Raw genomic sequence first — 24,083 nt, forward strand, 5'->3', positions numbered from 1 at the left:
TTGGGGAATCCCTTTTGGGGGCTATTCTTCTTTGGATCAATGCCCCCCTAATGAGTCCGACGGCTCACAAGGACTACCTACATGGGTCCCCGACTGGAGTGACATCGGATCCGAAGGTCTTACACCGTTTCCTGTTAACCAGGTTTATTCATTCAAGGCGAGTGGCTCAAAGCCCCCGTCCGTTGAGGTCTCGACTGGCGTTTGGGAAGATGACGGGGTTCTTTTTTTGAGCGGATGTGACGTGGATGAAATCGAAGCTGTCATGGAGTGTCCGCCGTTCGAAGGAGTCGACATTGAATGGAATCGGTATCTTGTGCAGATGGCTAGGTTTATTGAGCTTGGATCTAGGTCCAGAGCTGAAGAGGAACAGATTTGGCGTACTGCTACATGTCACCATCGGGGTCATTATCCAGCAGACATGGAAGGACGAAGATTGCCACTCATTCAGGAAGATGGCCTCTCTCTCTGGATGAGAATGATGCGGGGAAAGAAGATCAAGAGTAAAAGCTTGATAAAAGCCGAGCAGGACGTGCTGGAACGGCTCAGATCCGGGTCGCCAAACCCGATAGCATTGACCAGCCGACAAATCGCATCCTTGCCTTCCATGCGCGACAGAAGGATCGTTCTAGACACGTAAATCAAAGGCTGTTCAAGACCAGAAAAGGAATGTTGGGGCTTGGCCGCGACGGTCTTCAGAAGAGTGATATTGTGACGATGCTCTGGGGCGGTAGAACTCCCATCATTCTTCGCAGGCGTGACAGCGTTGGTGAGGCTACTATTCTCGGGGAGATGCATACATCGATGGATTGATGTATGGCAAGTTTCTCGATACTAATCCGTCAGAGAAGACATTTCGCATCTACTGATCAAAACTTGGTTACAACGTCTCGGGTAAATCATCCGGTACCAGTCGCGCTTCCAACGGGAAGACACCTGGCTGTTCCAATGAGACTACACAACTGTGGTCGGCTAAATGCACACTCTACCGTGGCGACAGCAACAATGCAAGCTGTCAACATGTCGACTTCTAGTATCGGGTCTTCGATTCATGACAGAAAGTTACAAGCACCATTTTACAACGTGAGCCTCCACAAGCATTCATTTTCACGATGGCTTGCCTTGCCCTGACAACTTTCCTCACGTCCGCTCTCACCCTCTCCCACTTTACCACAGGTACAAGAGCCACATCAGAACTGCCAGATGACGATGAGCTATGCGGCCGCGGTCTCCCAACCACCCCCTTCAACCGCACTGTCCTGACCACCATCGGACCCTATTCCTACGACCCAGCAGCCTGGAGCCCCTGGACACATAGGCCCTACTGCCTCGAGGCTAACGAAGAGCCATGGTGTGTCTACACCAACGCTGCCTCTCCAAAAGGCCACGGCATCAGCATCATCACTACCCCTGAGATTGCCGGAACTACCTTGAACATTCTCGAGCACCCCTTTGACCAGAAATTCTTCGCCCCCGAGAAGATCTACCTGCCAAGACCATACAAGGTTGTTGACATTCCTGGCAAAGGAAAGGGAGTGATTGCCACGCAAAAGATTGAGAAGGGGAAGGCTATTCTGGTGGATCATGCCTCGCTTGTTGCAGCGGCCGAGTACCCTGCTGATGTGATGAGGGAGGAAGTGCAGGACTTGTTGGAGACGGCGGTGCACCGGTTGGGAGAGCCAGAAAAGGTGCTGGGACTGTCGAAGAAGGGGAGGGGTGACGAGGCAACCGAGATTGAGGATTTGTTGTTGACGAACAGCTTTACGGTGTTGATTCAGGGGAAGGAGTTTATGGCTTTGTTTGCGGATCTGTCGGTGAGTTTGATGGTTTTGGAAGGATGGTGCCTCGAGATGCTAACATTGAACAGAGGTTTAACCACGATTGCAAGCCAAAGTGAGTGTGGAAGGGAACCATAACTGGACCACCACTGACATATTGCAGTGCTTTCATCTACTTCTCCGAGACAACCCTGGCCATGACCGTCTGGGCCTCAAGAGACATTGAACCTGGGGAGGAAATCTCCATTACATGTAAGCCGCACCACCGTACCCTTGATTACCTCAATACACACTAACGTACCTATCTCACAGATTCAACCGCCGGTCTTCTGTCCAAAGAAAGACAACAAGCCCTCGAAAATATCTGGGGTTTCAAATGGTCAGCCCCCTCCTTTCTCCCTCCATCCCCCCAACTCAGCTGCTAACCTATCCCAGCTCATGCGCCCTCTGCACCTCGCCCCCCGAAGTTCTCAAAAAGTCTGATGACAACCGCGCCCAAATCCGCTCCTACCAAGCCTCCATCCCCCAACTCGCCCAAGAAGAAAAGTTTGAAGAAGCGCTCCAGCAAGCGGAGCACATGTTCCAGCTTGTCGAGGAGGAGGGTCTCACCGATCAGATGTCTGACATGTATGAGTATCCAGCCAGGATGTACTACCACGTTGGCAACCTGGACAAGGCGTTGGAGTATACTCTTAAAGTGAAGAGGGAGATTGATGGGTTTGGGGTGCCGGGGAAGTTGGGGCAGGAGAAGCTGCAGGCGATGGAGGGTATCATCAGGCGGTTGGAGATGGAAATCAAGATCAAAAGGGAGAGAGAAGAGCAGTTTGGGAAGCAGGCGAAGCTGAGGGGGAAGGCGAGGAGGGTTGTGATGGGGATGCCTTGATACCTCAGTGTAGGTTCATCTTGGTGGTAATGCCTTTTTTGGTTCTGCTCATATCTTCCCATACCTTACATGACGATCTGGTTTCGATACCGTTCTTGACTCGCAGTCGTATCCAAAAAGAGGCAATGGCATTCATGCTGAACGATTGCAACTTACTACTCTAGCGACCCTATAAGTCGTATGTTAAATGGTCGTATATATGCTGTGTCACCATGGTAATTATTGCTGTATCACCCTAGATATGGTCCGTCTGCATCCCGACAACCCACAATGGTGCGTGGGTTTGTCGCCATCACCAACTTCCCCGCGATCAAGTCTCAAGACTGATTTTCACAACAGCAAAACAGTATCCATGAGTAAACTTTAATGCTAATCCCTTTTCCGACTTGACCCAAGTTCTCACATCAAAGTAGCATTCTCGCAACGCTGATCCGATCGGAAGACATATTTCCACCACTCAGGGGCGATTTCAGGGGTGGCCTTGGCGCGATCTCTTGGCCAAGACGGATAAAATCACTACCACCATGTCTGGAAGGAGGTCTCACGCCGCAAGCCATCGTGTTTTTCTAGGCAGGGTTCCCCGCTAGGATAGTAACCCATTGAGCTTATTCACCGTCATGTCACGTCATGACAACACTGGCCCTCTACTATAAGAGCTTAAGCAATCACCGCAATTTACACAGGGCTGGTCGCTCACGTCTAGTTTGAGACATCACCTACAAAATGCGGTTCAACCTTCTCTTACTGTTTGCTCCCTTATCAGGGGCTCTCCCCCTCCTCCCCACCTCCCTCTTCGGCCTCGCCTCCTGGGACGTGGAAGGCTTCGCGAGAGATAACCCCCTCGGCCCTACCACCGGCGGCAAAGGCGGTTCCACTGTCACCGTGTCCACCGTCGCAGACTTCAAAGCAGCAGTCACCGGTGATGAACCAAAGATTGTCCTCGTCAATGGAGAACTAGACTTCCCTTCGAGGCCCAAAATCGGGTCCAACAAGTCAGTGATCGGGGTTGGCAAGACAGCGCAGATAACCGGGTCAGGGTTGGATATCGTCAACGCGACGAATGTGATTATCCAGAATCTGAAGATTAGTTTTATCCTGGATAACGACTGCATCACGATAAGAAACTCGACGAGGGTGTGGGTGGACCACAACGAGTTTACGAGCGATATCTCCAAGGGGCCAGATGAATACGTTGGTGGTTCTCCTGTTCCCTTTCCCTGAGCCCAACTTGCTGATGCTCCGTAGGACGGCCAGGTCGACATCATCCGCGGCTCCGACTGGATCACCGTCTCGTGGAACTACTTCCACGACCACTGGAAGTCCTCCCTCGTCGGCAACGACGCCAACTTCCGTGACATTGACTTTGGCCACCTGCACGTCACCTACCACCACAACCACTGGCGCAACGAGGGAACTCGCGGTCCGGCCGGACGGTTTGGTCATCAGCACGTCTACAACAACTTGTATGAGGACTTTTTGTACCAGGCTATCCACTCGAGGTCGGATAACCAGGTGCTGGTGGAGGGGAATGTCTTTAGGGGTAAGACGAGGGAGGCGTTGAGTACGTATGGGTTGGTGATCCCGGAGGATTCGCCGAACACGTGTGTTTGTGGAGATGAGGAGCTGGATGGGTTTGCGAATTTGGGGGCCAGTAAGTGTTTCCGTCTTGTTGTGGGGTGGGAATATGGTTGCTGACAGGAGTTGTGTTTAGGAAACGACTGGGGCGGGGCGACGGTCAACATCACGCAGGTGGGAGACTTTGTGAAGGCGCCGTACAAGTACAAGTTGACGCCGCTGCTGCTAGTGTCTCCGTTGGTGAAGTTTGGCGCGGGAGTAGGGAAGATCTGAGTCAAGTCGCAGTAATATCAAGTCATTTGAGGATACAATGGGGAAGAAAAGCTGATATCTTGCCTCGCCTGTGCTTGGCCGCCACTTCAGTCCGATGTAACCACCTCCCGGCAGGAGACAAACGGAATACCAAGCATGTTGTAAATTGCTCATCGGGACCATTCATGGTCATGAAAATTCAGCACATGCAGCCTCCCACCTATGAGGAGCTGGGGTTGTTGTTGATGAAAAGCATGAAGAGCAAGGCAACGAATAGCAAGTTGGACCCGAGTACTGGGCCTTTACATGAGTTAACATTTGCCTGTAATCGAGACGAGGCGGTAGGGAAACAGAGAGAATACAAGCCTGGCATGACTGCTCATCTGCAGTGTCGAAGGACATTTGCCAACCAAGCCAGCCGGCAAGGTGAGGCCTACAGCGTGCCCCACCACAACAAACAGATGAGAAGATGTGACTGGCTCTCTCCTCCCAACCAACGCCAGACTTGATTGCGGGTGGTCGCATCGACTTGTATTACCCCCAGCTGACAGAACATCTGCTCAAGATCAAACAGTCAACAATTTTCTCTGAAACCTGTTTCCTTGCTCCTCTTTGCTCCTCTTTGCTCCTCTTGTCTACCTGCAGAGATCATTGTTCCAGTACGTCCTGTCACCAATACCACACTGTCTCAGACACCCAGCCAACCACCAGCTTCTTCATACAGTCACCTACCTCCACATCCCTTCCATCTCCACGACCTTCCCGATACACACAGAAGCATAGATACGACAATTACCATGCTATCCTCCTCCTCCGAATCGACATCAAGAAAGCCACTTGACAGTAGTTGGAGGAACAGACGAGACATGTCTGAAGGGTCCAGTTGGCGAGGTGGGAATACTGTGAGTAGGGGGAGCTGGCGAGGAGGCAAAGCCCAGTACCAACGCGGGGGCTGGGTAGGAGGAAGCTCCGGAGCTGCCACAAGTTGGAGAGGGGGGCGGTCCAATAGGCATGGCGAACCGTCACATTCTCGCCGTATCTGCGAGTTTTTCCAACGCGGCCGGTGCGCGTATGGGGAGAGCTGCAAGTTTGAGCACCCTTCCAGGACACCAACAGACGGGGTGACCACTGCTCTTTCCTTCAGCAGCCTAGCTCCAAGCCAGTTGGAGAGTACAGCCCGAGACCACTACTTGAGCTTCAAGCGACAGGTCAAACGAACGTCAGGGAACTTTGTGGAAACTTGGGCACTTGCCGCTTCGGTACTCGATGGTCCTCTTCGTGAACGACATCAAGCAATTGCCCGTGATCTTGTGGATGATGATCTCGGCGGACCAGGCTTCATCTTGCACACGATAGAGGCTTGCATGGATCGGCATGATGAAATCCCCCAGCTTCCTTTGGCCGAGGCGTTTCTCAAGACTATCACGCACAAATCACTAGTGACGCCACTTTCCATCGAGTCGTATGTCAGCACCATCTATCGAATTCTCGGGGGGGTCAGCGGAAAACGGGGTCTTGCTTGCTTCAGGAGCATTTTGACGATTGTCTCGCCCAAGGAAAGCAACTACACCGCGATCCTAGCTTTGATCGCCACTGGACTTCGCGAGCTTCTCTCAAGAGAGATGCGAATCCTGTTGAACGATAACCTCTCTTCTGTGCTCGAGATGTTGGGCGACTCCATCGATGTCCTAAAGGACACTTCGACTTCCGTTGAACTTCAAGTCGCCAAGGTCCAAGTCAAGTCCATCATGAGAATGGAACAAGTCGTCCGCCTACGCCATTCTGACCCATCCGTGGATCCTAGGACAGAAACACGGGCTGTTGACCCGACTCGTTCGACCTTCCCTAAGTTGATCGTGATCCCTGGAGGCAATCATGATAATGACTGTCCCGACATTACAAGGATCCAGATATTTCCCACTCTTGAGGAGATTCAAAGCGACCATGTGGAATTTCTACCAAGCACAGACTTTTCCGAGCCCCATTTCTACGACGATCCTGTCCAACGCCACATCGATACTGCATTTCGTCTTCTCCGACATGACATTTTCGGCCCAATGAAGGAGGCCCTGCGGCCTTTAACACAGGGTCTCCATTCTAAAGACGCCGAAGCTGCGTTCTCCGCAATCAGCTCCAGTCTCAGGGCGCATTTATATTCAGGAGCCACAGTCGAGCAACTTTTCATCCGCCCAGGATCCGGGCTTGAGGCCGTCTTGTCCTTTTCTCCGCTACCACAGCTTCGCTCTCGGAGCAAAGCAGAATGCCGTCGATGGTGGAAGGACTCGTCCCGCCTTCAACCTGGAGGTCTTGTCTGCTTGGTTACTTCTGACGACCCTCACGACCCTTGCATGTTTATGTTTGTGGTTACGGAGAAACGTGTGGATGATGTTGAAGATGAAAAATTGCAGTTCTCACTTGTCTCGCAGAGGCGAAATCCCTCGGTATCAGTCAAACTGGTGTCTCGAGATGAACGTACCCTTTCACTTCTCAGCCAAGCTTTCATCACGAAAAGAACTGGTGCGGTTGTCGACTTTCCTGGGATCATTCCTGAGACCTTTGTGCCGATTCTCAAAAACTTGCAACATATGATGGAAGATGGCCACATGCCTTTCTCACAGTGGGTCTTGCCATCGTCCAAGCTTAACATAGCCAAGCGACAAGAAACTATGGATGTTCCTCCCCCTCTGTACGCCAGAAAGCCAGGGTTCTCGTTTGATTTGAGCCCAATCATCCCCAGAGCAGTGGACTGCCTTGCGTTCAACCCGGCCCACCCCGATGACATCAACCTCCAGCATCTTGAGGCGAGAACTGGGCTCGATGAGGGACAGTGCCAAGCACTCATCCATGCTCTCAGTCGAGAATACGCTCTTATCCAAGGTCCACCGGGAACAGGAAAGTCTTATGTTGGAGTGCAGCTCCTGAGAGTTCTGTTACAACACAAGTGGTCTGCCGCGTTAGGGCCGATAATTGTCATGTGGGTACACCCGTCTATGCACACGAAAGTACAGAATACTGACATGGATTCTCAGATGTTATACAAACCATGCATTGGACCAGTTTCTGAAACATCTCCTGCATGTCGGAATTGAGAGCATCATTCGCATTGGTGGCCAGTGTCGCACTGAAGAGCTTGCCGGCAAGAACCTCCGAGTTGTGAGCAGACACGAGCCTAAAACGTCTGGTGAAAGCTATCAGCTGGGCTCGAACTTTGGGTCAATCAAGGAAGAGCTAGACTGTGCCGAAAACTACCTTCACCGAATCAGGATGGCTAGAAGAAGGCGTGTTGACCAGAAAGGCGTTTCGACGTATTTGGCAGAATATCACCCCAGCATTGCTGCTCAGCTTCTAGGAGAGGATGCCGAAGGATTCACAACGGTTGGCAACGACCCGATTGATGTCTGGCTGGGGAGAGAGGACAATCCATGGATTCGGCGCCAGCATGGGGATGAAGAGCTCGATATTGTGTCACTGGAACAACGCGCCGAACACAATGTTTGGTCCCTTGGGAAACAAGAGCGCTGGGCCCTGGCAGAGAGTTGGCTTTCAAGAATCGTCAATGGCGCCAATGACCATCTGTTTTATCATCTTGACGCGGTGAAGGACGCCGAGGAGGCTATCAACAGCGTTCACGCGGATGTGAACAGTCGAATACTGGAGGAGGCCGATGTGATCGGCATCACGACAACAGGGCTAGCCAAGAACATCGCCATGCTGCGCGGTATTGGCGCTAAAGTGGTTATCTGCGAAGAGGCAGCCGAGGTTATGGAACCTCACCTCATTTCCGCCATGATGCCTGGGATTGAGCACTTCATTCAGATTGGCGACCATCGACAGTTGCGGCCCCAGATCAACAATTACGGTTTCAGTGTGGAAACTACAAGAGGCAAAAAATTTCAGCTTGATCGCAGCCAGTTTGAACGTCGGGCCGAGGGGGAGCCGGGCCTGGCTCCCCTTCCCGTCGCACAACTGAATGTGCAGCGAAGAATGAGGCCTGAGATTTCGTCACTGATCCGAACAGTGTATCCAGATTTGAAGGACCATGACTGTGTTCAGAACTTCCCAGGGGTAACAGGGATGCGAGAGCATTTGTTTTGGCTCGATCACCAACATCCTGAAGATGGCAGATACGATGGCGCGAAGGTGAAATCACACAGCAACTCTTGGGAAGTCTCCATGTCAACAGCCTTGGTCCGTCACCTCGTACGACAGGGAGAGTACAAAAGCACAGACATTGCACTCTTGACGCCCTACACTGGCCAGCTCCAGAAGCTTAGGGTTGCGTTGAGCGGCGATTTCGAGGTCTTCCTCAGCGATCGTGACCTCGAGAAGTTGGCAGACGATGGCTTTGGACATGCTGATGGAGTCGAGTCCGACTCGGTCGGCTCAGTCGATGACGCCCCGAGAATTGAGCACAACCGAGGCAGGATGTTGCAGAAGACAGCGTTGGTTGATGCTATCCGGCTTGCCACAGTGGACAACTTCCAGGGAGAAGAGGCTAAGGTGATCATTGTGTCACTGGTTCGCAGCAACAGCAACAACGAAATTGGCTTCCTCCGAACAGAGAATCGTGTCAACGTACTCCTCAGTCGAGCCCAACATGGGATGTATCTTATCGGCAACATGAGAACCTACCGAGGGGTCAACATTTGGGACGACGTCTACCAACAGCTTGCAGAGAGGGGTGCGGTAGGGGATTCGATTGCGCTTTGTTGTCCTCGACATCCTGATATCCCGATCGAGTGCTCCAATCCTGACGACTTTCTTAGACGCAGCCCGGAAGGGGGCTGCACTCTTCGATGCGATCAGCGTCTTGACTCATGCGGCCATCGTTGTCCGGCAATGTGCCATTCACAGGCACTCCACGACGTCTTCAGCTGCACACAGCCATGTCCCCGTATCCGAACAACATGTCGACACGCCTGCCCAAAGCTCTGTGGCGAGGACTGCGGTCCTTGTCATGTCACGGTCACGGACGTTGAACTTCCCTGTGGCCACATCGCTGATGAGGTGGAATGTTGTCAGACACTTCATCCGGAAAAGATCAGATGTTTGCACCCTACGACAAAGATCGTCCCTGCTTGTCAGCACAAGGTGAAGGTACCATGCGAGAGGGATGTGTCTCAGTACTATCGCTGCCCAGCACCTTGTGAGGCGACCTTGGCCTGTGGGGATAGATGTACTGGTCAGTGTGGCACGTGTCAGCGCTCCCATAAAGAATGTCAGAGGATCTGTAGGCTTCCATCGTCAACCTGCAATCATCTCTGCGCTAGAAAGTGTCATAGCGGAGAGCTGTGTGGAAGCTGCCGTCAGCCATGCCAAGTAAGTTACACTTCCTAGCTTACCCAGTCCCCGTGGCAGATAAATCTGACTTGCTTAGGTACGATGCCCCCATTCTTCTTGTTCCCAGCCTTGCCACAAGCCCTGTGCCCCTTGCATCGAAAAATGCGGCTGGGCTTGCGAGCACATGGGACAATGCTCGCTACCATGTGCTGCACCATGCGACCGTCTGCCATGTGACAAGCGATGCTCAAGAAAGCTCAAGTGCGGGCATCAGTGTCCTAGCTTCTGCGGAGAAGAGTGCCCAGAGGATCTGTGTCAGCTGTGCTGTCAAGACGAACGGAGGCAACGTCGTGTTGATGTTCTCGAGTGGAAGTTGTATCGCGAAGTTGATCTTGACGACAGTCCAATCGTTGTTCTCAGTTGTGGTCACTTCTTTACAGGCGAGACGCTGGACGGCTCGCTAGGAATGACCCAAGTATACACCACAAATTCGAACGGTGAATACAACGGACTTCGAGATATCGCAGGCACCTTGTCCACATCTGGGGTGCCTTCATGCCCGGATTGCCGCATCCCCATCCGTCAATTCGCCACCAGACGTTACAACCGGGTGGTGAACAAGGCGGTGATGGATGAAACGATCAAGCGATTCTTCGTAGATGGTCGTCGACGCCTCCAAGAACTCCAGCAAAGACTGGCTGCAGCAACAGCCAAGCTATCCTTGGACAACATCCCGGAGTGGGATGATACAGTCCCTGGGTCCGGTGCTTCGTCGGTCCTCCGCGACAGGTACCTTGAGCTACACCGCATCAACTTGACACTGCAAATGGTAAAGCGACAGATGGACACGGAACATCAACCGGCCAAAAAGCTGTTTGACGCCATCGTCAGCTCTCGACGTCGCCAGCTGAAGACATTGTCCATGGAACAGAGATTGCCTGAGCTCAGCTTGACTGGACCACCTCCGGCGTACAACTCCCAAGTTCTCCTTGAGGCTGAGGCACTCCACTTGCAAGTTCGGGCGGCAATTCTCCAAGACAAGATGAGGATCGCGGCCAAGGTTCCTGAATTGCAAGAAGGTCTCAAGAATGCTGATCGCCCTGGGGCTGATGTGCCAGGACTTATGAATGATTGTATGGAGGGCATCAAGAAGTCGAGGGAGTGGAAGCTTCCACGGCTTGTGATCTCCCTCAGCCAGCTTTACGCACAAACCAGCCAGCTGGCTGGTCGATATTCTGCGCAGTACAGAGCTCGTACTGTTGAGTGGAGTGATTACGGTGCTACTGCTGGAGAACTGCTGATCGAGGCGCTGCAGCTTTGTGGGACGTTTGAGGATGGCGAGAGTTTTAGGGAGGATGTTCAAGAGGCGCTGAAGGCTTTGAAGTCAACGAGATACGAGAAGGTCAGCAGGGAGGAGGTCAAGGCTATCAAGTTGGCTATGGTGAGTGGGTTTGGGGGGATGAGTACGAATTCGGGACACTGGTATAATTGTCAGAATGGGCATCCGGTACGTTTTGACTTGTCTCGAACTTTGAACAACAGTGACTAACGAGACCTTTCAACAGTTTGCTATTGGTGAATGCGGGATGCCCATGGAGGTGGCCCGCTGTCCGGAGTGTGGAGCTAGGATTGGGGGCTTGGATCACGAGCTGGTGCATGGGGTGTCGCGGGCGGAGGGGATGGAGTAAAATGTGCAATAACATATCGATGCCATGTTACGTTATGTATGATGTGGGTTTCCTTTTTCTATCTTATTGTTTTCTTTGTCTTTGCTTTTGGTTCCACCTTAACAGATATGGGGATTCTTCTAGATAGCTATCTTGTCAGATCAATGTCACCCCTGAATACCCCTGATCACCCTGGCAGCCATCACCAATCTTGCCAAGGTCTCATCCATTGCACAACCTCATCGTCCTGATTCATCCTGCAGCCCATCAGCTGAAAGGTTTCGACGGTTGCTTTGCATGGGGGCTGTGAGTAGCCACCGTTACATTGATACTGCGGCCTTGACGAAGCCAGGGGTCCAAGGCTACTTCGTGAGAGGATGATAAGCATTTCATTTCCGAAAGCTTGTTCCCGCATTTCCCAACCTCGTGTCCGCGTTTCCTTTTGAGGCCTCTTGGCGCTGCATTGCCAACGGCTAGCGCGCCACACTATCGAGGTCTGGGTCGCGATGGATTTGGATTTTGATCGTATAGGTTTCGGCAGGCGGATTCTCTTTGGGGGGAGGGTCTGTTGAGCGGGAGAGGGGATGTTATATATCGGCCACGTCGCGCCGGAATGGGTTGATCGAAGAGGAGGAGGGCTATTCGTGTTCTTTGGAGACTCGGCGGTAATGGCTCCGCTTGCTGGCATATCTGCCATTTTGTTTGGTCTTGCCTCTTTGGTTTCAGCTCAGGCTGGAGTTGATGTTAGCTGTGTCGATAACGTCAGCAATGGGACTGTCTATGAATCGCCGAAGGGGGTGGAGTTCTTGGTGCTGTGCGGGGTGGACTATGGGGGAGGGGACATGAGCGCTGCGCAGACGGGAACGTTTGCAGGATGCATGGATCTTTGTGCTGAGATGTCTGGCTGTGTGGATGTTTCTTTTGTGGGGGGGTCGTGTTATTTGAAGAGGGCATTGGGTCCGTTGAATACTGCGGGACATGTCTGGACTGGGAGGAGGATTACAGGGCCGAGCACCACGACGGGAGCACCTCCTGCTGCGACGGGGAGTTTGGTTCCGAGTCCTGACCCGCCGAGTTGCGTGGAGGGGAGAAGTGATGCGACGGCGTATTTGGCGGAGTCGGGGGCGGTTTATGAGATTATGTGTGGGAGGGAGTATTATGGTGGTGATCTTCAGATGGTGTATACGAAGACCTTTCAGGGGTGTATCGAGGCTTGTGAGGAGTTGGTAGGATGTGTGGATGTTTCGTATGTTGGGGAGGCGTGTTATAGAAAAGGGGTAGTTACGGTGTTGGTTGAGGCTGGGCATGTGTGGACGGCGAAGAAGATATTGGAGGCACCTGTTCAACCTAGTGTCAGTGAGAGTGCTAGTGTGAGGACGACAACCGCGCCTAATGCTGGACCTACGGTGGTGCCACTGACCTGTGCTGGTGGCCATGCTTCTACACCCACGCACACGACGTCAGAGGGGAGGATTTACGAGATACTTTGCGGTGTTGATTATGGTGGAGGAGATATTGGAGCATCGTCCCAGGCGACGTTCAGCGGTTGTCTTGCTGCCTGTGATACCGCCAGCGGTTGTTTAGGGGTTGCTTATTCCAATGGCCAGTGCTACCTCAAGGGTACACTGAACAATCCTGCGGCAGTTGCGCATGTGTGGGGTGCTCGTCTTCATGATCTCAGCATCGAGCCTTCTAGTTCCTCTACACCAGTGGAGTCGACCGACATACCTGTCAGTACGGCATCAGGCAGTCCAGAAACCTCAGCAACAAGCACACAGACGGAAAACGATCCTCCGTCAGCAACCTCGACACAATCACCAACGATGACCTCAAGCCTGGACGAATCGTCAACGGCTGACACGAGCACAGCTGGTGCCAGCACCACTGGCTCGTTCTCGCAAGATGCAGTATCAACTTCTAGCCAGCGTGACGAAGCGAGTGCTAGTTCTAGTATCACGGCTCCCGCAAGCCCTGAGCCGACAGACCTTGTCGAGTCATCGGCAACGGCTACACTGCCGCCCTCTCTCACCTCCATGACTACCAGCTCTTTGACTACGACAGCATCTGCTTCTTGGCCACCTTACCCTGAATGGACCTCCGACTATACCTACTACGAGGCCACTCTGCCCGCCTACAACTATACCAGCCAGGTCGCTCCACCTGCCACTGTTCTGCCCACCTCGTCCAGCTGCATGCTCGATCCAGTTCAGACGCCTGGGGCCCTATTCGTAAGTATACTTTGCCTATGCAATACTCTCCAACCGTCCCAGGAGTCATCTTGCTAACCCATTTTTTCTTTCACAGCACCTTCTCGATCCCCTTGGAGCGCACATCATTAACCGCGACGGCCGTCCTGGCACCCCCCAAGCACCCGAAACGCAAGAAGAAGCCCTGGCCATCCTGGTGACAATCGACGAATGGCAACCCCCTCTGTTCAGGTTCGGAAGACAAGTCGGGTCCTTCCATGTCCTGGAACTCGTGGAAGGTGCCGATACTTACGAGGTTGCCTTCTCGCTGTCCAGCGACATCATCTTTCAGTCGTCACCTAGTACCAACCCTCTGCTGTTCACCGTCGACTGTCGTGGCAGACTTCTGGAAACAAGCGCGGGCACTCCTCGTTACTGGCACACTACCGATGATGGAATCCGCACCACATTGGCTATCGAAGGCTCGGAAGACGCAGAGTTACACGGCATCGTCGCTATACGGCCAGATCTTCGCTCCCCACGGCCAGTTGAAACCTCGGGTATCAGCTTGCGTCGAAGTCTACAAAGTCGAGAGTTTGCACTTCTTCCTCGGTGCCCATATGGCCCAGATGCCATTCCAGTACCGAAACCTGGCCGCCGGCCAGAATCTCCCAACGGCTGTGGAGCAGCAGATGCCGCGGTCGATCTGGTTCCTGACTTCAACTGGGGCGAATGCTGCAACGACCACGATGACTGTTTCGACAACTGCGACAAGAGCTTCTGGCAGTGCAACACCGAGTTCCGGACCTGCATGCGGAACCAGTGCTGGAAGGATGCCACTGTTCGGTGGCATGATGTTTGGAAGTTCCCGGCTTGTGCTGACCTGGCTGGGTTTTACTTTACTGCTGTCAGCTCGCCCATCGGGTGGATGGCGTTCAACTCTGCGAATTCCGATCGCTGCGAATGTGCTTGTGACAAGCCGACGCATGCTCTCTGCCCTGTCGAGGCTGGTGGTCCTAGCGGTGGGCAAGAGACGTACTTGGCCTGTCAGAATGTCAACCTGAACGACCCTGAGATGTGTGGAGGATGCGATTTCAAGTGTCCGGAGCATACCAAGTGCACCGGAACACCCAACAGGTGCCAGTGCGAGCAAGACCAATGTGGGAACTTGTGCCTTGACCTCAAGTCTCACCCCAAGAACTGTGGGACATGCGGCAACGTCTGCCAGTCGGGCTACTGCTACGATGGAAGATGCTACGAGCCTGAGCCGACTAGCTCGCTGCCACCAGTGCCTACCACTTCGGCTACCCCAACCCCCACTGGTTGTTCAGTAGGCCAGGCGATCCGATCCGAATGGCTCACCCTCCCAGAAATCTACCAGCCCGACATGCCCGAGTACACCCTCACCCGCCTCGGTCCTCAACCGGGTCTGCCAGGTGATTTCTCGGTCCACGTCGTTTCCAACACGCAAAACGACTTCCACCTCCGAACCCACGCCATTTTGTGTCCTAACGTCCAGTACGAGATCAAGTTCAGCATTCGGAACGAGGCGATCGCGCCACAGGGGTACGTGTACCCGAACGGGGTTCCGGGGGTGTGGATCGGGAACTACAACGTGCCGTTCCTCAACACGCCCAAGATACCGCCGCTGGGGGAGTGGATTGAGTACAAGCAGACGTTTGCTTACAGTGTTGGGTTTGGGGGGTCGCAGCCAGTGGAAGGGGGGTTGATGTCGTTGCATTTTGACTTTTATGTGCTGCTGACGAGTGCGGGGGCCGAGTACACTATGGGGGGGTTTAGTATATTGGCCACGGGGAGGCGTTAGAGAGAAAGAGCTTGGTGCAGAGCAAGAGGGGCTGGGGGGTGTCCATGGTTCCAAGGTATTCTGAGCTTGTGATGCTGATTTTTCTTACAAATTTAGCATTGACTATCTGTTTCGGGCTCGGCGTACTTAATGGGTCAAATAGCGCAGAGCAGAACAGAATATAAATCTAAGATTTATTGTCTACGAACGACGACACAAAGCAGCCTGTAGCGAACTGTCAAATAAACAAACAAAGTGATATCTCTCAAAACAATCACAAAGCTCTGAAACTCGTGAACAAGCAAAACACAACAGCCACCATTGACAGACCGATAGAAAAACAACCAAAACCCAAACAAACGCGCCAACACCCCGCTAAAACGCCACAACAAAACAACCCCTTTACCTCCCCGTTCCCCCCGGCCGATCTCAGGTCTGCTTAACCCTGGGCGTCATATCCCTAACCACATACATCTCCCCGTAAACGTCAGCACTGCTCACAAAAACCCCCAACCCCTTCATCACCTTCCCCCCCTTTGTCCCCCCCAGCTCCTTTTCCAGCTCTTTGAGTGCCAGATCCAACATTTTCCTTTCAACCACGGCGATCCCCATCATTTGCTCTTTTATATCGACCACGCCCTCAAACTCGGGGAAGTTGACCGCGTTGACGTTGTTCTCCTCCCTGTCTCTCTTCAGGCTGCCCAGGTCGTTGTAGATCCTGCAGATGGCGGATAAATGCCGGGAGATGGAACTAAACAGGTGCTGAACTTTCGGTGTGGGAGTGAAAAGAGGGGAGAGGAGGCATTGGAAGAGGGATATGGCGAGGGGACCGGCGGTGTGGGAGCCCGAGGTGGTGTGGAGCCAGTCGTAGAGAGGGGAGGGGGGGGATACAAGGGTGTTTTTGTTTAATTGGAGGGAGAGGGCGTGGTTGTATTCCATTTGGGTTAGGTGGGCGGAGAGGTAGGCTTTCAGCTGGAGGCGGAGGTTAGATTGGAGGATGGGTGGGGCGGTCTGGACATAAGGGAGGGCGGAGATGGTGGTGAGGAAGTGGGAGAGGGTCTGCTTGATGGTGGCGACGAGGGGGGTTGGTGGAGGGGTGAATAGGCTGCCCAAAAGGGGGATGGAGCTGAAGAGAGATGGGGTGGTGGTGGGTGGTGTAGCCGGGAGATGGAAAAGATGCAGAGTGTCGAGCTCTGAATGGAGTCTGGTGATGGCTTCGGGTGGCAGCTGGGAGACAGAGGTCTCGATGAACTCGTCTACTTGGTAGGCTAGGGCTGAGATGACCATCATCTCGAGAAGGATGTGGGAGCCGAGGGGCCGGCCGTGGAGCTCGTTGCCTGCTACCCAGGTGAAGGGGATGTAAGCGAGGTGCTTCTCTTTGGTGGCTGTTCGACCGGGGAATATCTCCAGACAACGCTCGCGTAGGCGAGAGACGAAAAGAGAGCTTTCGATGAGGGAGATATCAATCCTGGAGGTGGAGACCTCGGAAAACATGGGCAACTGCCGGAACAATTTGGCTGACTTGAGTGTTGCTTCGAGATTGGGGGGAACGAGCTCTTGCAGACGAGGCGGAGCGGGCAGGATTGTGCACTTCATGGCAGCGAGGAGAAATGCCTGAGACAGGTTGCGCGACCCGTATGTCACCTTTTCAATCCAAAGATGTTCGGGCCCGAGGTCGCAGTTGAGATACTGTCTAAGGAAACCCTTCGCACGTTCGAGGGCTGCATTTATGTGGGAAAGAATCGGCTTGACAGTGGGAAGTGAAGCAATGCGGGTAATGGCAATGACGGCGTAGGCTGTGCACTCGCGTTCTCCATCCCAAGAACCATCGTTTCGTTGAAACCGCAGAAGATGGCCCATAATCTGGTGGGCGACGGTAACGGCATCAACAACAACCTCTGTTGGTAGGTTGGGTAGAACCCCTCTTCCCCAGCTGTCTAACCCGCTCATGAGTCCTTGTGTCATGAGCATCATTGGATACAGCGAAGACAGATGCTGTGACCAAGGTAACCAGTTAGCACTTCTGTTTGTGTCCAAACTGTTTGGGAAGCAAGGTAGACTTACCCATTTGTCTCTTATGCCAACAGGTTCGGTATTCCACTTGTTGCAGAGGTATCGCATTGCCATCTCAATAACATCAACATGCTGACTGGCATCGGGGCTTGCACACAATGAGGTCAAGCAATTGCAGTTAGTGGTGATGCTGGCGTCTCTTTCACCGGCATATGTCCTGAAGTGAGCTTCCTTGGCTTTCCTGTCAACCAGGGTGACCAATTTGGACGCTGGGGTTGGGGATCCTATTAGGTTCAAAGTGGTGATACCCTTGGCTGTATCGTCTGCATCCAGCTCCATCCCCTCAGCTACCGGGGTTAGCAGTCAATCTTGCCATGTGTGTGGAAAGGGCAACTCACCGAATCCAATGAACCCAGATCCTGCCTCAAACGCCCCTTTAAGAGTCTGACCAATCTTTTCCAGACTCTCGGTCCCCAGGTCTTCCCGAGTGAAGCCGTTTTCCAACAGAGTGGCCACGACCCAAGTGTATTCGAAATATGTCGAAGGGAAAGCGCTTGGAACACCACCACTGCCATGCCCAGCACCGTAGAGAACAACATGTTGAAGATAGGCCTCAGCTTCGTCATCCCATGTCGAACAGTTCATGAGGTATGCTGCGGTAGACGCAGGCGAGGCCATCATGCTACCCATTTGCTTGTGCTGGCTGAGACGGTCAAAGTCGACATCTCCAACAAAGGCCTCGAGCGAGTGTAGGAGTGTTGATTTGTGTCCTTCGTATAGCTTGTCCAGCCTGACTCGTGCCATCTTCATGGCCCGAATCTTTTCCAACGTGGCACGTGCTGGGAACTCCAGGTTGATTCCCTCCTTGGCGAGAAGCTGGAGCAGTTTCGGTAGTAGCATCTCGAATCCCACAGGCAAAGTGGTTGAAGCGTCAAGCCAAAAGGCTTTCAGCTCCCTGTCCAAGAATTGGGTTGCCCGTGAGATCCGATCATTGAGGTCAGCAGTGTCGGACTCTCCCCGATGCTTGCAAAGGGCAAGAATGGCCGCTGCCGTGTTGAGGATGACATCTGTCTCAGTGCCGTGACCAATCCACCCGCCATTTTCGTGCTGCTGGTCGAGAATCAGGGTGAGACTGGATGGAAATAGCCACTCTGTCTGGTCGCCGACGACCTTGGTGATCATAGAGATCCATGCTGTGTCATAGATCGAACAGGTCATGGACCCGACGCCATAGGTGGGGTGATGGCCTCGGGCGAGACCCTCAACGAGCTCTGCTGCCGCGTCGATAAGCATGGTGATGTCGATGGCGTCTGCAAAGAATGTGCAGCGGACTTGTCAGATGCAGGAACACTCGGGAGATGTCTACATGTACATAAGTCTATCGGCACGGGGATTAAACGGACGTGATGACAACATAGCGATACATAGAGGCAGACTCACATCTCTTCCCTCCAGGCTCCTCTCTTGCCATGGCACAAACCGGCATGTGAGTTGGCTCCAGGTGGGCCGGAGGCGGCGCAAGTGTGAAAACCAAGACGAGGTTATCGCACAGGCGGTTGGTGCTACCTCAAACCGAATCAAACCGAGGCAGTCCAAATAAAACCCCCAGGGGCTGCGCAGGTAGTCACAGCTAGGCAGGAAGGCCCGGATCACACGTAAGGCTAACACACGGCATGATTGCTGCTTTGCCGCTTTCAGAGTCGCATTCCATCATACCCACCGCTCTGGTCCAAGCCACTCAAGATGCGTATCGTGCCTGGAGACTGGAGAACAAAAAGACCCGTTCCTTGCCGGCATATGGTCGCTACAAAGCTGTCTAGTACCTTTTTCACTTACCCCTGCCGCCCAGTCACATGCACCCTGTGCGGCGCAGCCAGGGTACAGGTACATCAAAAGGTCCACCCGGCATCTTGCTTCCAACAATCTTGCCGGTTCACCGGTCTGTGACGGTCAATGCGAGATCTATCCAACCACCATGGCCTTGCTTGTTGACTTGCTGGATCACGCGCCATCTGGGAGTGGACGAGCCATTGTTGGCTTGGTCGTCCTTGTTTTCGTTTTGAACATATCGTTCTGGAGCACCAAATACTGCACTGTATCTGGTTCGCCAGTCGCTGGTCGAAAGTGGTGGTTTGAACCCCTGATTCTTACAAGATATCGTTTTCTTCTCAACGGCTGGTCGGTCACCCAGGCAGGATGGGATCAAGTGAGCACTTCTGTTGTTAGCTACTCCTTCTGGATGCGATGCTAATCGGGTTTTCAGTATGGCGATCGCATCTTCACGATTGCCCGTCCTGATTCCAACGTTACGGTGCTCCCACCGCGGTACCTGGATGAGCTTCAGAATCTGCCGGATACCAAGCTCAATGGTATTGAAGCGCTCGCTGCGGTATATATATTTTTTACCCGTTGATGGTTGCAAAATCGACACTGACAACCACCGCAGGACATGGGTGACGAGTACAGCGGAATCTCAATCCTCAAGGGCACTCATTTGACCTTCAATGTTGTTCGCAACAAGTTGACCCCCAAAATGCCCGCTATCATCACTCCACTCATGGAAGAGCTGGAGGATGCCTTGAAGATAGAGCTACCGGACTCCAAAGAGTGGGTGGCCGTCGATCTCGGCAACGTCTTCACCCGTTTCGTGTCGAGATTGACGACACGTGTGTGGGTGGGTAAAGAGCTCAGCCGCAACGACGGCTGGCACACCGACAATATCCGGACGGTTGAGAATATCTTCATGACGGCGATAGTGCTAAGGTTTGTGCCGCCAGCTTTGCACCCAATCGTGGGGGCGCTTCTGCCCACGCGCAGACGCATTCGCGAAGGCATCAAAAAGGTGCAGTCATACCTTGTGCCGCTCATCGAGGAGAGGCGGCGTCGTCAGGCGGAACTTGGGACGGTGCCTGAGGAGGAGGAGGATGTTCTCCAGTGGCTGATGGACGGCGCAAGCGAGGAGGAGTCATCTGCCGAGAACCTGACCGAGCGTTACGTGTACTCGGTGATTGGGTCCCTGTACACGGTTTCGGGTGCCCTGACTGACTGCCTGCTGGACCTGGCCGAGCATCCCGAGCATGTCGAGCCGTTACGCCAAGAGCTCAGGCAGGTGATGGCAGAGAGCGGCGGGAAGTGGGAAAGGGGCACAGCAGCCAAACTGGTAAAGATGGACAGCTTCATGAAGGAGTCACTGCGGACGAACGCGCCGAGTCCCTTCAGCCAGAAGCGGATCGTCAAGGAGGAGCTTACGCTGTCGGACGGGTTGAAGCTGCCGGCTGGGGCGTACGTGTGCATGATCGATCAATCGGCGATCGGGAGGGGGCCGGAGAAGTTCGATGGGTTCCGGTACGCAGGGATGCGCCAGGACCCCGGGTTCATGACCAAGTACCAGTACACTTCGACGGACCGCAACCATTTGACATTTGGGCACGGCAGACTGGCCTGTCCCGGACGGTTCGTGGCGTCCCTGGAGATGAAAATGGTGCTTGCGGCTATGCTGGAACGGTACGAAGTAAGCTTTCATCCCAGTGGAAAGGGGGGTGTCAGACCTCAAAAGATACAGCTGCTGGAGCTGGCGTTCCATAATCCGGCCGCTCGTGTCTACCTGCGGCAGAGACATCAAACAAAAGAGTAGGTAGTACTCGCTGGTGGTATCGGCGTCTAAGCCCGAGCTATCCGCTGTGAGGTAGCTAGTCAGAGCATGAAGTCAGCAACAAATTGATCAAATGTCATTTCTCACCCACCTACCTTAGTCTCAGCGGTCCGTCCAGCACTTCTCCTCCCGTCTCGCGCCGCGCCGCAATCCTGCACGGCCGGCAGTGCTAAGGGAATTATCGGCTACTGGCTCCGCCGCCTGTTGCGTTGCCTTGTGTAGATTGAATGGACCGCTGTAAACAACCAACAGATTGGAGCGGCTGCCCATGTCACCGTGCCCGACACAGTGCCCCTGCAGAAGGGCCCTTGCTGACGTTACACAGGCACCGGGGATGCGACACCCGCCAACTGGACACCTGCTGCCAGTGGATGCCAGTGTACCGCCCCTCCATCGTCACCTGGCATCACCACCTCCTGGTGGCAGGACATCAAAGTTGAAAGCATCACTTTTCCTCCCACCGGATCCCGTTGCTTGTTCATTTTGCTATCCTCCCAACTATTTCCCTACCGGTCATCACCTTCTCCACATTCGGCATTCTACCTCTACTCTAGTTCCCAGTTGCACACACCTACCTGAACCACCATGGACTCTGAGCACGATTTCATCATTGTCGGCGGCGGCACGTCTGGGCTGGTGGTTGCGGCCCGGCTCACAGAGGATCCAAACACTTCGGTTCTTGTTGTTGAAGCCGGCACCGAGCACACCAACGACCCACGCATCCGGACACCGGCCTTTTGGCTTTCTGTTTTGGGATCACCTGACTTTGACTGGGCTTACAAGACCGTCCCCCAGGTGCGAACGCCCCAATCATCCTCCTCATCGTCAGCAGCCACTAACTGTCGCTTAGAAAGGACTTGATGGCAAAGTCATCCCCCTGTCGCAGGGCAAGCTCATCGGTGGCTCAAGTGCTATCAATGGCTTGGCGTTTGTGGCCAACTCCAAAGCTGCCGTTGATGCCTGGGGTGCTTTCGGCAACCCGGGCTGGGACTGGGAGACCTTGGGCCCCTACTACAAGAAGTTCCACACTTTAGCACACCCATCCGACGCTGCTGGCAAACACCTCCGTCTTTCCTATGTCGATGAAAGCGTCCGTGGCTGCGACGGCCCCATCAAGGCATCCTTCCCCGAAGAATCCAAAGATCCTCTTCCAAACGCCTGGGTCGACACCATTGGGGCCCTGGGCTTCCCAGCCTCTGGAGATCCCTTCAGTGGAAAATTCTCTGGCGGTTATGTCAACGCCTTGAGCGTTGACCCCGAGTCACGCACACGCAGTGATGCGGCGACGGCCTATTTCGAGCCTGCCAAATCCCGTCCCAACCTCCATGTTGTGACCAGCGCCCTCGCAGAAAAGATTTTGTTCGACACTACTGGCGCGAGTCCGAAGGCCGTTGGGGTCCAAATCCAAAAGGACGGCAAGACTGTCACTCTCGCCGCCAAGAAGGAGGTCATCCTCGCCGCCGGAGTCTTTGGGTCGCCAAAGCTTCTGGAGCTGTCGGGCGTTGGTAACAGAGAGCTTCTTGAGAAGCTAAAAATTCCGGTGGTTGTGGATAACCCCAATGTGGGCGAGAATCTGCAAGATCACCCCGTTTCCAGCGTGAGCTTTGAGGTTGAGGAGGGCGTCAAGACCATCGATGCTCTGACACGGCAGGATCCCGAAGCCGTCGGTGCCGCGATGCAAGAATACATGACCAACAAGTCAGGCCCCTTTGCTGTGGGCAACTTCACCGGGTCACTTCTACCCGTGGCCGACTTTGTCGGGCCTGATGGAAAGTCTACCCTTGACCAGGTCATCAAGCAGATAACAGCTTCGAACCCCAGCCCGTCATCTGGCGATTTTACGCCTCATCACACCGAGTTTGTGCACTCGGTCCTGGCAAACCGAGCAGAAGGTGCGGGAAACCTATTCATGTATGCGGCTTGCGCCAATGTGAATCCTGACAGCGTGGGCGCCGACATTATTGTAAAGGATGCGTCCCCGGCCAACTTTGTCACAATCTGCGCGGCGTTGTGCTACCCGCTTTCACGTGGCAGCGCCCACATCACGTCTTCCAACGCCGCGGACCTGTCGGTCATTGACCCCAGATATCTGGAGCACCCTCTGGATCTGGAAGTCCAGGCCCGTCTTCTGCGGTACGCAGAGACCATTGTGCGCACCGAGCCCCTGAGCAAGTTCATCAAGCGGGGCGGACGCCGGAACGCGGGGGCTCCCGCTGACCTCGGCGATCTGGATGTGGCGAAGCAATACTCCAAGCTGTCGGCGCTCAGCTGCTGGCATCCCACGAGCACCTGTGCCATGCTACCCCGTGAGCGAGGAGGTGTTGTGGATGCTAGGCTGCATGTTCACGGCGTCGAGGGCCTTCGCATTGTCGATTCCAGTATCATTCCTCTGGCCACGCGTGGCAACACCCAGACGACAGTGTACGCGGTTGCAGAGAGAGCTGCTGACCTTATCAAGAAGGAATATGGCATTGGAAACTGAAGAGTTTCAGCACATATGCGGGTAACCGCTTGGATGTACCGAGGTGAATGCAGGGCGGTCTTCTAGAACTATTTTCTCTGCAAGCAATAATCTGACATCGAGTTCTCACCACATTTGCTTCGTCCACTGCTGCATGAAAAATCCTTGCATTTAGACCACCAACTGGCAACCACACAGCAGAGAAACGAAATAGCGAGACAATTCGGGCCTATCTCGACCAAATTCTGTTCCACTCCAGAGCGGCACGGGCACCGGGTTCACCGCGGAGGCTTCCGACCCCGTGTGTACTGTGCAACACACCAACCAACACCAATACCACCCACCCAGCCGAACGAATTATTGGACGGTTGTTGGTCGTGGAGGGTGCAGCTGGGCGGCACACAACCACTCAACCCTCTTGGTTGCTATCAGCTGCGCCACAGGACTGCCTGCTTGTATTGATTTGACAAATGCATTGCAAAGGACGGGAATAATCACTGCGACGCTGGGGAAACAAGAGTCCGATCCTTCCATA

The 24,083-nt window shown here is 53.8% G+C and overlaps 7 protein-coding genes across 7 annotated transcripts; 6 read left to right on the forward strand and 1 right to left on the reverse strand.

Annotated features, from left to right (window-relative positions):
- The first annotated feature begins 966 nt into the window (after positions 1–966).
- QC761_501380 (uncharacterized protein) lies at positions 967–2,877 on the forward strand. The gene is made up of 5 exons (XM_062879381.1): positions 967–1,811; positions 1,865–1,890; positions 1,939–2,027; positions 2,088–2,154; positions 2,211–2,877. The coding sequence occupies exons 1-5, from the start codon at positions 1,110–1,112 to the stop codon at positions 2,656–2,658; spliced, it is 1,332 nt and encodes a 443-aa protein (XP_062730472.1). The 5' UTR covers positions 967–1,109; the 3' UTR covers positions 2,659–2,877.
- A 74-nt stretch (positions 2,878–2,951) lies between these two features.
- Positions 2,952–4,506, forward strand: QC761_501370 (uncharacterized protein; the record flags this gene model as incomplete). The annotated part of the gene is made up of 3 exons (XM_062879380.1): positions 2,952–3,849; positions 3,904–4,309; positions 4,370–4,506. The coding sequence occupies exons 1-3, from the start codon at positions 3,382–3,384 to the stop codon at positions 4,504–4,506; spliced, it is 1,011 nt and encodes a 336-aa protein (XP_062730473.1). The 5' UTR covers positions 2,952–3,381.
- A 776-nt stretch (positions 4,507–5,282) lies between these two features.
- Positions 5,283–11,626, forward strand: QC761_501320 (uncharacterized protein; the record flags this gene model as incomplete). Its single annotated transcript, XM_062879379.1, has 4 exons — positions 5,283–7,459; positions 7,515–9,804; positions 9,863–11,272; positions 11,331–11,626. 4 exons carry the CDS (start codon positions 5,283–5,285, stop codon positions 11,451–11,453), a joined length of 6,000 nt encoding a protein of 1,999 aa, XP_062730474.1. The 3' UTR covers positions 11,454–11,626.
- A 259-nt stretch (positions 11,627–11,885) lies between these two features.
- On the forward strand, positions 11,886–15,828 carry QC761_501310 (uncharacterized protein). Its single transcript, XM_062879378.1, has 2 exons — positions 11,886–13,660; positions 13,737–15,828. The coding sequence occupies exons 1-2, from the start codon at positions 12,017–12,019 to the stop codon at positions 15,441–15,443; spliced, it is 3,351 nt and encodes a 1,116-aa protein (XP_062730475.1). The 5' UTR covers positions 11,886–12,016; the 3' UTR covers positions 15,444–15,828.
- Positions 15,632–19,133, reverse strand: QC761_501300 (uncharacterized protein). Its single transcript, XM_062879377.1, has 3 exons — positions 17,834–19,133; positions 17,487–17,782; positions 15,632–17,417 (listed from the first exon to the last, which is right to left on the reverse strand). Exons 1-3 carry the CDS (start codon positions 18,726–18,728, stop codon positions 15,852–15,854), a joined length of 2,757 nt encoding a protein of 918 aa, XP_062730476.1. The 5' UTR covers positions 18,729–19,133; the 3' UTR covers positions 15,632–15,851.
- Positions 19,069–21,069, forward strand: QC761_501290 (uncharacterized protein; the record flags this gene model as incomplete). Its single annotated transcript, XM_062879376.1, has 3 exons — positions 19,069–19,641; positions 19,699–19,824; positions 19,882–21,069. Exons 1-3 carry the CDS (start codon positions 19,411–19,413, stop codon positions 21,067–21,069), a joined length of 1,545 nt encoding a protein of 514 aa, XP_062730477.1. The 5' UTR covers positions 19,069–19,410.
- A 603-nt stretch (positions 21,070–21,672) lies between these two features.
- Positions 21,673–23,569, forward strand: QC761_501280 (uncharacterized protein; the record flags this gene model as incomplete). Its single annotated transcript, XM_062879375.1, has 2 exons — positions 21,673–21,882; positions 21,938–23,569. 2 exons carry the CDS (start codon positions 21,673–21,675, stop codon positions 23,567–23,569), a joined length of 1,842 nt encoding a protein of 613 aa, XP_062730478.1.
- Positions 23,570–24,083: the final 514 nt, after the last annotated feature.

This window comes from Podospora bellae-mahoneyi, chromosome 5 (genome assembly GCF_035222275.1).
Source record: "Podospora bellae-mahoneyi strain CBS 112042 chromosome 5, whole genome shotgun sequence".
Classification (NCBI taxonomy): Eukaryota; Fungi; Ascomycota; class Sordariomycetes; order Sordariales; family Podosporaceae; genus Podospora; species Podospora bellae-mahoneyi.